We start from the raw sequence: 13,071 nt of genomic DNA, 5'->3' as shown, positions 1-13,071 counted from the left end.
AATTGATGATAAGAGGGGTTTAAACTTAAAGATAAATTGACAATACGCTTGATTAACGCTAATAAGCTTATTCAATGATGAACACAGCCGTCCAAATAAATAGAAGAAAAAACAAAAACAAATCACATTCAAAACTTCTTAATACGGCCTTTCGAGGTGCAAGAGTTTGAAAGAATCACATCCCCATTGCACACTTGCATCACATTTAATAACTCCTCATTTCAACTTACTATTCCTTTTTTCCTTTAAAGATATGCAGTTGCTACAAATATTCAGCGCTGCAGTCAGAGACTGAAAGATGCTTTGCAAAAACCATTGTATATTCAAGGAGCACTGATAAGGAAGGTAAAACATGGATCTCCAAGGGAACAGCCGTAGGGATGCTGAACTGAGCCTTGATGGTAGGCTTATAGGTGCAGGTTTATTACAAGGGATAGCCAGTAGGGGGAGCTTTGTCATACTTATTGCTCTCTAGTGAAAAAGGTGGAATGCGCACGTCAAAGTGTGAGCCATCTGTCCTCTCAAAACAGAATGTCCCCCTAAACAAGAAAACAAAACGTGATGTTCATGCGTCATTACTAAAACACAACATAACAGAGCGAAACCACATTGTCAATTCAGATACACCAAAAACAAGCATTCAGCCATCCAGTCTAACAGGTGGACCACATTTCCCGGCTACATGATTTAAAAAAAATATATATATAAAAAAGTAAAGCTAGCTTGGTTGTAAGAGTATGTTGATAATCTCACCACATGTGTCCACTGGGTGCCTGAAGTGAAACATGACTGCTGTATTGAAATGCAGGTTGTTCTCTTGACAAAACAGGCTCCTGGTGAGATAATGATGGATTGCATTCAGCAAACAAATCATATTTCCATAGTCTTTAACTCTGGTTTATGCTTTTGCTAATTAATAACCTTGCCAACCACTCCTCTGCCACGGACTGTTTCCAGAGTCCCTGAGAGACTGAAGATCCTCCAGTGTCTTTCCCTGAGTTGAACCACCTCATTGCCCAGGTTCTCCAGACGGATGCAGTACCGCCACTGAGGAAAACATCAACATATTATCTCTAACAGGTCACCAATGGCTATTCTATATATAACCCTTTTATTGAGTTATTATAAAAAACATAATTAGGTAATTTTGCCTACCCAGTACACGTGGGAGTTTTGAGCCTCCTGTTGACAAACAAAAACAGGTCAGAATCAGGACTAGGAGTTACATTCACTTCACTTCCATACATACTCTAAATATAAATTATAATTATACATAAATTCTGCTTTTCTTCAGCAAGGTTTGCATTAAATTGATCAAATTTAGACAGTAGAGACATTTATAATGTTACATTTGTTACAAAACCCAAACTTTTCAACAGTAGTGTATAGACCTTAATCTGGTTAGATGCCATATTGAATTCAAAGGGATAGTTCACCAAAAAAATGAAAATTCTGTTACTACTCACCCTCATGTCATTCCAGACACAAATTCACAGTGTATTCACAACACAAATTCCAAGTATTCACAGTGCTTCACTTTTTCCACATTTTGATGTTACAGCCTTATTCCAAAATGGATTAAATTCATTATTTTCCTCAAAATTCCACAAACAATACCCCATAATGACAACGTGAAATAAGTTTTTGAAATCTTCGCAAATTCATAAAAAAAAAAAAAATCACATGTACATTAGTATTCACAACCTTTGCCATGAGACTCAAAATTGAGCACAGGTGCATCCTGTTTCCACTTATCATCCTTGAGATGTTTCTACAACTTGATTGGAGTCCACCTGTGGTAAATTCAGTTGATTGGACATGATTTGGAAAGGAACACACCTGTCTATAAGGTCCCACAGTTAACAGTGCATGCCAGAGCACAAACCAAGCCATGAAATCCAAGGAATTTTCTGTAGATCTCTGAGACAGGATTGTATCGAGGCATAGATCTGGGGAAGGGTACAGAAAACTTTCTGCAGCATTGAAGGTTCACAGAAGCATGTAGTCTCGGTTACCCTTAATGGAAGATGTTTGAAACAACCAGGACTCTTCCTAGAGCAACTACAGGAAGCGTCTGACCTCTGTAATTGTAAACAAAGGTTTCTGTACCAAATATTAAGTTCTATTTTTCTATTGTATCAAATACTTATTTCATGCAATAAAATGGAAATTAATTATTAAAAAAAATCATACAATGTTATTTTCTGGATTTTTTTTTTGATTCTGTCTCGCACAGTTGAGGTGTACCTACGATGAAAATTACAGATCTCTCCATTCTTTGTAAGTGGGAAAACTTGAAAAATCGGCAGTGTATCAAATACTTATTTGCCCCACTGTATGCAGATGGGAGAAACCTACAGAAGGAAAAACATCATGTGCAACACTCCACTGATCTGGGCTTTATGGCGGTTTGGCCAAACTCAATTCTCTCCTCAGTGAAGACGCATGAAAACACTTGGAATTTGCAAAAAAAAAAAAAAGTGCCTTAAGGACCCTCAAACTGTGAGAAACAAGATTTTCTGGTCTGATGAACCTCAATTCTAAGCATCATGTTTGAAGGAAACCAGTTCCGCTCATCACCTGCAGAGTACCATCCCAAAAGTAAAGTGTGCTGGTAGCAGCCTCATGCTGTGAGGCTGTTTTTCAGCGGCAGGGACTGAGGGACTCGATAGAGTAGAAGAAAAGCTCAATGCACCAAAATATTGAGATGGCCTTAATGAAAACCCAGTCCAGAGCATTCAGAACCTCAGACTGGGCAGAGGTTCACCTTCCAACAGGACAACAACCCTAAGCACACAGCAAGAGTGGCTTATAGACAACTCTGTGAATGTCCTTGAGTGGCCCAGCCAGAGCATGAGCTTGAACCCAATCAAATATTTCTGGAGAAACCTGAAAATGTGTGTCTGCCCCCATCCAACCTGACAGAGCTTGAGAGGTGAATAGGAAGAGGAGAAAAATGGCAGATAATTGCCAAATGATGATGATCAAAGCTTGTCGCATCATACCCAAAAGATTTGAGGCTGTAATTGGTGCCAAAGATGCTTTCAAATACTTACGTACATGGTGTTATTTTGTTTCCCGGTTTTTATTTTTAATTAATTTGCAAAGATTTCAAACAAACTTCTTTTACACTATCATTATGGGGTATTGTTTGTAGAATTTTGAGGAAAATAATGAATTTAATCCAGTTTGAAATAAGGCTGTAACAATGTGGGAAAAAGGGAAGCGCCATGAATACTTTCTGGTTTTCTTTATATTTATTATACAATTAAACAAAAAAAACTTGCTACGTGTACTGCGTTAAGCTAACTGAGACTTGTTCTAGCACTTGCGTATCATTGCTCTTTTGTTGATTTTGATAGCTTGAAAACAGGGCTGTGAGGGATAGTCTTCCAGCCTTTACAATGGCACTCATTATATAAAGGTCCTATATCATACTTTTCTCAACTCATAACTTTTAAAACTGTTTTGTTAAATTTTTGCTTCTGAAAGTTTTTATTTTAGGAAAGAGGTTTTATCAGCTGAACAATGGTATGTTGTTAAACATCTCCACTGAACACACTGTACTTCTATCCCTCACAGCCTCTTTTCATTCCTGTCAAAAACGAATTATGGCGCTACCATGATTAAGGTCTATAATACATAATAATGTATACATTTAGTACATTTACAGCAACCTGCAATGAGAAATTGTTGCAACACATAGCAACCCTCTATTTCTTACCCTCATGCCCATGTAGAAGGGGATAACAGTGACACGGATGTTCTCTGTGGTTTCGCGGTGCACATCTGAGAGCTCCAGCCAGGGATGGTTCTTCTCCTGCCAGGCCCGTAGGGTATCTCTTGCAGTGAACGGAGGATCTAAATAAACAGTGTAAATGCAGTCCATCAGAAACATTTTATCAGTAAAATTTGAATACTGCTGCAAAAGTATAAGTGGACTAGTTACTTCTGGAGGGGTTAAACATGAGGAAGCGTTCAAACAGCTCATGCTGGATAGGAACTTGCTCAGTGGAGTTATAAGGCAGGATGTCTTCATGACTCACATAATCCAGACCTGAAAGACATAAGCAGACAAGGAAGAAATTCATAAAATAATAGATAATGGAACTTTTTTTAAAATGCTGCCCACTATATTTAAGGGATAGTTCACCCAAAAATGAAAATTCTGTCATTAATTACTCCCCCCTCATGTCATTCCAAACCCATAAGTCCTTTGGTCATCTTTGGAACACAATTTAAAATATTTCTGATGAAATCTGAGAGCTCTCTGACCCTCCATAGAAAACAATGTAACTGAAACGTTCCCAGACCCAGAATAGTAGTAAGGACATTGTTAAATTAGTCCATGTGACATCAGTAGTTCAACCCTAATTTTACGAACCTACGAGAATACTTTGTGTGCACAAAGAAAACAAAAATAACAACTTTATTCTATGGAGGGTCAGAAAACTCTTGGATTTCATCGAAAATATCTTAATTTGTGTTTCAAAGATGAACAAAGCTCTTATGGGTTTAGAGCGACATGAGGGTGAGTAACTAATGACAGAATTTTCATTTTTGGGTGAACTATCCCTTTAAGGATGGTTGAATCTTTATGTGACTGATTGTGAGAGTTACCTGGAATTGCATACAGGGCCCTGCTATCATCGTGATTTGCCAGGAACGTAACTGCTTCAGTCTGAGATCGCTGAGACTAATGGTGACAAAAACACAGTCACTAAGGTTAAAAATGGACTCATGATTGCACTAAAATCATTAAGTCATCCAAGTCAAACATACATTACATTAATTCACTATTTGCATATGTCACTTGATGCCACTTACTATGTGAGGGCAGTCTCTGGTGTCTATGAGGACCTGGTAGTAAGTATGCATCTTGCCCTTCACTTCCTTTGAGCCATGGCCTGTGGAGTCTGGCTTGCTGAAAAAGCACACGACAAACAGGACCATTGAGCTGTACCACAGACTAAATCATTTAATCAGGTATAAGCCTAAAAAAAATCCTCTACTACATACCTGTCAGTAGCAGCAGCAGGACTCACGTCTCGATCATACAGACGAGCGTGCCAGGGGAATAACACAATGCCTCTATAACCAAACACACTGTGCAGGAATAGCTGTGGATTGCACATGTAGAATTAGAATATCGACAGAGGAGGAATCAGAATGAAGTGTTTTGTGATTAAAATGATCACTGACCTGCCCGGTTTCATATTTGCCGTGCTGCTTCAGAGCTTCAAATACTCCAACAGGCTCTAGTACTTTCCCCTCCGGTCTGTTTCTGCCAAGAATGAATCCGTTTAAAAAAACTTAAATTGTAATATCCCCTAGCTGGGATCCCATACAGCATATTTCAGGGGCAAGAAAATACATTTCCTATCTTACAATAGCCTACAGGCAAGTAGTAGGAATAGCGTTGAGATTTTTATGATTTAATAATATTAAATCTTTTTCATATATTGTAATATTGCTATTTTTTTAACATTGTAAAGCATGTTCCTTGAAATGTAAGTTTTTCTTCAAACGTTACATATGCGAAAGTATTTTCTTGGATTGAAATATATGGAGAGCAAAATATAAATTTAAAATGTCTTTAAATATTTTTAACTTTAATGAATTGTCTTTTAACATATATAAATGTTTAAAACATTGTTCAAAAATATATGAAAAAGTGGCCAAAATATATTGGTAGAAAATATATTTTGAAACATATACTTTAAAAAATATTTTTATATATATATAGTGGATGACACCACTGAATTACACATCCCAGCAACTTGTGGTCAACAAGGTTGAATATTGCGCAACATTCTGAAAAAAGGATCTGGACACAGACCACATCGAACCTGAAAGTTTCATGGTGCACTAAAGAGACAGACATATGCTGACCACAAAATAGGACTTGTTTACTGTCTGTTGGCTCAGGCTCAGGCCCAGACTGTCATTTATGTAATCAAGAATGGCTTTGGGGGGCTTGAAAGCAAGGCTGAGGTTTGTTCTTCTTGTAGGCCTCATTTTGTGTTTTGGTACCGGTCCTATTCCAATGGAATTTTAAAATCAACTCAAAAATAGTGTCATCAACACATCTGATTCAAGATTCAGGCGTCCAGACACTTAAAATAAATAAATAAAGTGAACTGTATAACTACAGAGTTGAGCACTGAAACAATATGGCAGTAGTATTGCAGGTATGCAAGCATGTGAATCCTTCAAACTATAGCAACAGCTAATATGAAACACATGATAGCTGATATTATATTCTTAATAAACATGAATGCATTTCACAGACACATCGTAAAGGTATCTGCTGTCAAAATTGTTTGCTGCAACTATACCTACAACAGTTATGTAACAGGAGGACACGGTAGGACGTTGGCTTTACTAACGTTAGCTCTTACCGTGATGACATGAACCTCGTCTGTTGAAAACTGGACAGCCTGCAAGCTGAGCACAACGGCTGGGCTCTTTTCGGATGTAATCCGCTGCTGAAGTCTATTGCACTCAGTATTCTGTGAGTGCATTTGTGCTGGTTATATTTACTAGCAGTGGACAATAAGCCCCGACGTATTGCACACGCTGCCATCTTCCTTTAGCTATCTGCACATGAACACACGGACATAGTCAATATCATACATGTTAAACCCAAAAATCACATTTAAAGCGCGTGAAATTCAGGAATATTCAGACGCAGGAGTTTGAAATTAGACTTAATTAAGTTTTTACCCTATTATTGCAATATTGGACATTACAAACTGGCACACCATTTCCCATAACGCATTGCGACCGGAAAGCGTCGATACTACACATAGGTCATGCCAGAGCCATGGAAAGAGAGCGTTGCGTCAACGGAAGTCCAAAATGTTCGATCGTCACGTGATTCACGTAGACCTCAAATAGTTCCAGGAAGTTCATAGCGGGCAATTGAAATACATTGAGTTGGAGAGACAGAACTGTGATTTTTGGTAATTAGTAGACAATAAAATAATGTATTTACATTATATATAAAATAATGTATACGTAGTATATATATGTAGTTATATCAGTGTTATTTTAAAAAAATAAAATCCGCTAATATTTGAGGATTAATGTGGTCAGCTATCCTTACCTGCCTTGTTAACATATTTTAGGCTTTAGTTACCATGGTAAAAGTCCGTGTTTGTTATATAAACGACATCGTGGTCTTCTGCCAAGGTAACTTCAGCCCCTCTATATAAATAGAATTATGTATATATGTTCTTACAACTTGCATGTTAGTCAAGTTCAATCACATCTTAATGTTCATTGTCGTTTTACTAATCTCATGGTAAATGTTAAGTTGGTTGTCTTAGAAAATTCATTCCAAATAAATGATATTTTATTAAGTGAAAACTAATCTTGTTTTAATGTTTTTGATTCTTGTGCACCCCTCAGTTATTAATATAAAAATATATTTATAGTATATTCCAATTTAAAACAACTTAAAACATTTGTACACATTTAATCATATTTTATGTATGTTGACTTTTGTTATGCACTTATTTACAGCAATCGATTTATACATTTATAATAAACTATAAAGCATGTTGTCCTTGAACAGTCTCCACTATAGTTTGCTGTGCTGCCATACATTCACACTCCTTTCTGTGAGTGACGAGCACTCATAATGCAGCACAGCAAACTATAGCGGACTGATCTACCTGACCCCACTGATCTGGAGAGGAGGAAAAAAATTATGCATTAAGTTTTGTTCAATTCACATTTATTTGTATAGCACTTTTTAATATACACATTGTTTCAAAGCAGCTCTACGGAAAATGTAAGATGTTTCCATGGTTACGTGATGTGATCATGTTGATTACAATGCAAGGAAAATGTAGCAGTTTTGTATGTTTATTCAGAGTCAGCTTCATCTGAAGTCCTCTGAAGGGTTGGCGTCATCTCTTCACAGGTGTTGGGTCATCTGAAGTCTTCGTAAGAGGCTGGATATAGTCAGCAGGAGCAATCTATAGATTACACCAACAAAATGTGATGTAATCATACTAGGGAACTGGCACTTTTTCACAAAGAGCAGGGAAAGACTTGCCAAAACCAGTGAAGAGACTCATTGTGAGGGTGATGTCTCTTTACAGGGAGTCTTTAGGTGGTTCTTGTTCTGAAAGCAAGACAGCGAAGGAGAAAAACAGAAGAAATGGTTAAGTGATGCTCCATCACATTGCAGTCCTGTGGCATCTGTTCCTTCAACACAGTGCTTCTTTAGTAGCTAAGACGTTTAAGTATAAAATACAGTAATAATGTACAGGTTTACTGTGAGATATATATATATATATATATATATATATATATAATATAGTGGTATATAATAATTTTTTTTAGAAATTTAGCCTAGCATGATTCTGAAATGATAACTGCTCGTCTATTTCAAACTTTTCATTCTCACTTAGGTCCATCTGCATCCTTTTCAATATATCCAAGTCTATTAAATAACTCAAAGCAAAATCACTTTTAAAAGCCTTAATTACACAACGATGGATGAAACTGCATGAAGAGAATGAATAACAATTAAGTGAGGAATAATCTAATAATCATCTGTTTTAATGCACAGGGTAATTTGATTAGATGTGCTGATAATATACAATTTTGTTCAATAAATGTCTTACCTTTTAAAAGTTAATCACAGCGGTATCTTCTGTATGAGCGCTAACTTCCGGGAACTATTGAGCGGCTCCACGATCCGCCATTGCTGTAAAAAACTGGTCCATTGGCGTGAACGGAGTTGTCGCAACTCTCTCTCTCTCTCTATGGCTCTGGGTCATGCTAACGTTCTTCTTCTTCTTTTGGTTTTATGGTGGGTTGCGAACCAACTTCATAGGTGCATACCGCCACCTACTGTGATGGAGAGTGAAGAGAATGTACCATTTCTCACCTAAATCTTAAATTCTGTTCATTATTCCACAATTCTTAAGAAATCTCATGATTGCACTTATTTGTTTTCCTGCATTTGGACCATCATTCAGAATACTACTTAATGACAATTCTTTAACTCCTAAGGATTGTAATTCATCTCTAAGTCCATCCCTTTCTCTTTTATATGCTGTACAGAGCATATTATTACTTTATCCGGTCTTACTTCATATACCCACTCTAATGTCATAAGGATAGCTACCATCTTTGCTGTATACAGAGAAGTACCATCCGTAATTCTTCCAGCCTTCCTAACCTGAAATTCTGGAATGAAAAATGCAGCACCTGTCCTTCCAGTTTCTATGTTCTTTGATCCATCTGTGTAAATTTGGAGAAATGAATAATGCATACTTTTTATATATTCTTTAACATACGCTTTTAAAGTAAACCCCTCCCCCATTCCCTTAATTTCTTTATGTACGTTTAAGTCAACTTCAGGCTGTTCTAATAACCAAGGTGCTGGAGGAGTTACTATTACCGATGCAAATTTATTTGATTCTATTCCAGTTTCATTGATCAATTTCTTAATTTTCCATGCAAATCCTTTACCTGGTTTATTTACTGTTTCCCAACTTTCATTAAGTACTTCTCTTACAGGATGATCCTCTCTTTGGCCCTGAAGATTAATCCAATATGCCATGGCTAGTTTTTCTCTTCTTAAATTCTTCTTCTTAAGAGGCATTTCTGAGGACTCCACCTGTTTAGCTGCAATTGGTGTCATCTTAACTGCTCCTAGAACCAATCTTAGTGCTTTAGCTTGCATAATATCTAGTTTCTTTAATAACGTTGCAGATGCAGATTCATACACAATACACATGCTAACGTTCTGTTCCTTTTTTTATTTGTATTTTTTATAACATTCACATGGGATACAAAGCAATAAAATACATACACAAGCAGAATACGAAACAATAAATACATAAAGAGTAATAAAAATGAAATATAAACAGAAAAAAAAACAAATAAATAAAAAGTTAAACATCTAAAAAAAAAAATACATTAAAAAAAATCATAAATTAATCAAAATAAAAAATAACATGAATGAAAAATGTACTCATAAAATGTCAACTTCAAAGAAAACACAGGAGGTAACCCTTACATCAAAGTCAACATTTTTTCCATCAATAAGTAGTTTTAGCAGCTGTCTTATTAAGTGATGAGTAGAGAGATTCATAAAATAATTTCAAATCAATACAAAAAAATCCTAAAATTGGGCATACAACTTTACATTTGTGAAGATGAAATAGGCCAACCTTTTGTGGTACATTTGGTGAACATTTTCTAGAGGTTTTTCTTTTCCAATCTCCTGTCACTAAGTGGAAATTAAATTTAAGTTGAATTCATAGATTTGAGTGCTCTCTTAAAAGACTTAAGAATGATATTAATAGGCTACAACTGTTCTGTCTGTTTAGAAAACCCTGAAAGCTCTTTACATTGATTCTGGAATTGCTCTTATACAACGCAATTTTTGTGTAACATTCTTGATTTTATCAAATGTTATGTGAATCCTAATTTTGACTTTACTTATGTAATTTTTGGTATTCATGAATGTGAAAAAGGCGATACTTGTTTCATAAACGTTATTTTCCTGTTAGCTTAATATCATATTCATAAATGCTAATTTTCTAAATGCAAACCTCTTTATTAAGATTCTGTTCTATTATTCCATTCTATTCTATTCTATTGAGTTCTCTGCACTCTTAAAAGCATTAAGAACAATGGCTTTGTTAAAGCACTTGGCACTTCCTCTGGACTGAAAGACTGAACGACCCTGGACTGTTAATGTATTGTTATGATTTGACAATAATGACAATTGTTATTGGTTTTTCAAGCATTCAATAAAAAAAATAAAAAAATAAAATAAAAACATTTGCTGAACATGCTTTCATTTATTTCGGCATTGTGGTCATGTAAGGAGACACTGGATTTGACTGTTTTTATAAGTCCCGACTCCATCTTTTCTCTGTGTCTAGAAAATGTTTTATTTAGTTTTATTTGTCACCAAAAATAAAACATAAGAGTATTAAATTATTAATTGTATTTTATTTTCGCCAAACATTATATAAACAAATGGAAATATAGTAAATCCAAACCCTTGTATTTGATTCTTGAACTAGAGCTTAAAATATATCAAAAGCTAATCTATTCAACAAATAGCCTATAGAAATAATTGACTTTGTTTTTAAAGCATCCTTTTAAAAACTGCATTTAAGAGAAAACATTTGAACAAAAATCTGTCTTGCGCCTCAATCTAAAGGGCTGAATATGTTCCTTGACATTAGGTGGCGCTGTGCGATTGTGCAGTTGATTTGCAACGGGCCTATAAACACACTGAAGAAGAAATCAGCTGCTATGTAGGGCTGTAAACAGGAAACATGCTTAAATTAAGATAAAAAATACATAACTAACTTGAAACAACATATGGTTAAGTTTTGTTAGGAATATTTTCTATTTTTCATTTTTATAATTTGCGACGCTAATTTGACTAGTTGTAGCTATTTCATACATTAAATGAGGAAGTTATTTTTTGCTTTCCGCTACATTTCTAAGTAGTGTTTACATAACCTGAGATATATATATATATATATATACAGTACTACTAAACGCACGTTAAGGTGTTCTGAACTTTAGCAGGCTTCTTTATTATCATGGCTTCTTCGTTTAAAATCGGAGAGAGATTTCGGGAGAAGGCGAGAGATTTGCTGGAGGAAGAACCCTCCGCCGCCGTGTCAGAAGAGCTGAAGGAAGAATTGAAGGCTCTGACAGATCAGTCCATCATACCATTCAAGACTGTGAGAAAACTACACAAGCTTCTTCGAGAAAATGGTAAGAAACGTGCTCATTCTATAAACGTTTTGATGCTTATTGCACATTACAAGCTGAGTGTGATGTAATTGTAGGGCATCCAGTGTATCTTCATGAACTGTTTGAGGACAGCACACTTCATCTTCCAGAAGTTATCGCACCTCCAAGGGTAAGTGAGAATATTTCATTACTCTTTGTATTTATATTAATATGAGAAATGATATTTTTCACAGTTTTTTAAGCTGGATAATTGTATTTATTTCCACCCAACAGAACCCCCAGTTGGTGGCCCGCTTAGAAAAAATTAAAGCAAAACTTGCCAATGAAGAATATAAGAGAATAACACGGAATGTAAATCCACAGGTAAACACTCCTCTACAGTCTTTATATCAAACACATGCGCTATAGTTGTTGAAAATCATGTCAGTATATTTATATTTTGCCCAACAGGAAATGAATCATCATGGAACTTTAGCAGATTTTGGACGACAAGGTCAGGATGTTCCCTTTTCTCTTCTCATTTTTAATGCCTATCTGTCTTGTTCATCTTACGTGTAATTTGTGTTCTGCAGTGCGTTCCGTGAAGGCAGTTGTTGTTACTGTATTCAACTTCCTGGTGACTGTAGTTGCAGCATTTGCCTGTTCATATCTGGGCAGCCAGTATATCTTCACTGAGACTACAGCGGTAAGTGCACACAGCATTCACACCATCAGTGCACAGTGTTAGTTTTGGAACTGAACACATATTTCTAACGTCTCTGTATGTATTTTCTTTCAGAGAGTAATAGCTGCAGTGATTGCAGCATCTGTTGTTGGTCTTGCTGAGCTTTATGTTCTGGTCCGAACTATGGAGGGAGAACTTGGAGAGCCCTGATACCAACTAAAATGATCCAATATTGCAATATTTCCATTTTTTTTGTGTGTCATCATTAATGTTTTTCACTGTACTGCTTTCTGTTTGCTTTGTTTTTCTCCAAATCAAAAAGATTCGTTTTGATCTAATATTCAGTCAAAAGGCTTTTACAAAGGAATCATTTACACTGCAATGCCCAAAATGAGAATTAATCAGACAGTTGTGAATTAATCGAAATATTAATTAATCAATTAAGTGGTTTTGAAAACCACTTCTTTGATCTCAAGACACTAGGCGGTACATTATGATCATGTTGTCTTGTTTATCTTTGTTCGTATTTATTTGGATGTCCTCTACAGGAGTGTTATTCCTTGTTTCACTTATAACTATGAAACATGATTGTAAATGGTATGTGCTTTGATGTTTATTGTGATTGTTACTGACTCACAAGATGTCAAGAAGGAAAAGTG

The 13,071-nt window shown here is 35.8% G+C and overlaps 2 protein-coding genes across 3 annotated transcripts; one reads left to right on the top strand and one right to left on the bottom strand.

Annotated features, from left to right (window-relative positions):
* Positions 1 to 17: 17 nt before the first annotated feature.
* On the bottom strand, positions 18 to 6,862 carry poldip2 (polymerase (DNA-directed), delta interacting protein 2). 2 transcript variants are annotated; one of them, XM_016272643.1, is made up of 12 exons: positions 6,727 to 6,862; positions 6,402 to 6,600; positions 5,203 to 5,284; positions 5,020 to 5,120; positions 4,828 to 4,924; positions 4,621 to 4,696; positions 3,950 to 4,057; positions 3,725 to 3,861; positions 1,156 to 1,182; positions 922 to 1,047; positions 754 to 833; positions 18 to 539 (listed from the first exon to the last, which is right to left on the bottom strand). In XM_016272643.1, exons 2-12 carry the CDS (start codon positions 6,584 to 6,586, stop codon positions 425 to 427), a joined length of 1,134 nt encoding a protein of 377 aa, XP_016128129.1. In that variant the 5' UTR covers positions 6,587 to 6,600; positions 6,727 to 6,862; the 3' UTR covers positions 18 to 424. The 2 variants fall into 2 exon arrangements, with proteins under 2 accessions (XP_016128129.1, XP_016128130.1); XM_016272644.1 differs by having other exon boundaries at positions 5,203 to 5,278.
* Positions 6,863 to 10,620: 3,758 nt separating this feature from the next.
* On the top strand, positions 10,621 to 12,655 carry LOC107585572 (transmembrane protein 199-like). The gene is made up of 6 exons (XM_016272645.1): positions 10,621 to 11,769; positions 11,844 to 11,917; positions 12,022 to 12,111; positions 12,199 to 12,241; positions 12,321 to 12,433; positions 12,527 to 12,655. The coding sequence occupies exons 1-6, from the start codon at positions 11,592 to 11,594 to the stop codon at positions 12,620 to 12,622; spliced, it is 594 nt and encodes a 197-aa protein (XP_016128131.1). The 5' UTR covers positions 10,621 to 11,591; the 3' UTR covers positions 12,623 to 12,655.
* The last annotated feature ends 416 nt before the right edge of the window (positions 12,656 to 13,071 follow it).

This window comes from Sinocyclocheilus grahami, unplaced genomic scaffold, assembly GCF_001515645.1.
Source record: "Sinocyclocheilus grahami isolate Dianchi unplaced genomic scaffold, SAMN03320097.WGS_v1.1 scaffold72.1, whole genome shotgun sequence".
Lineage (NCBI taxonomy): Eukaryota > Metazoa > Chordata > Actinopteri > Cypriniformes > Cyprinidae > Sinocyclocheilus > Sinocyclocheilus grahami.
Note: the sequence above shows the minus strand (reverse complement) of the source record. Positions and strands in the feature narration are given on the sequence as shown.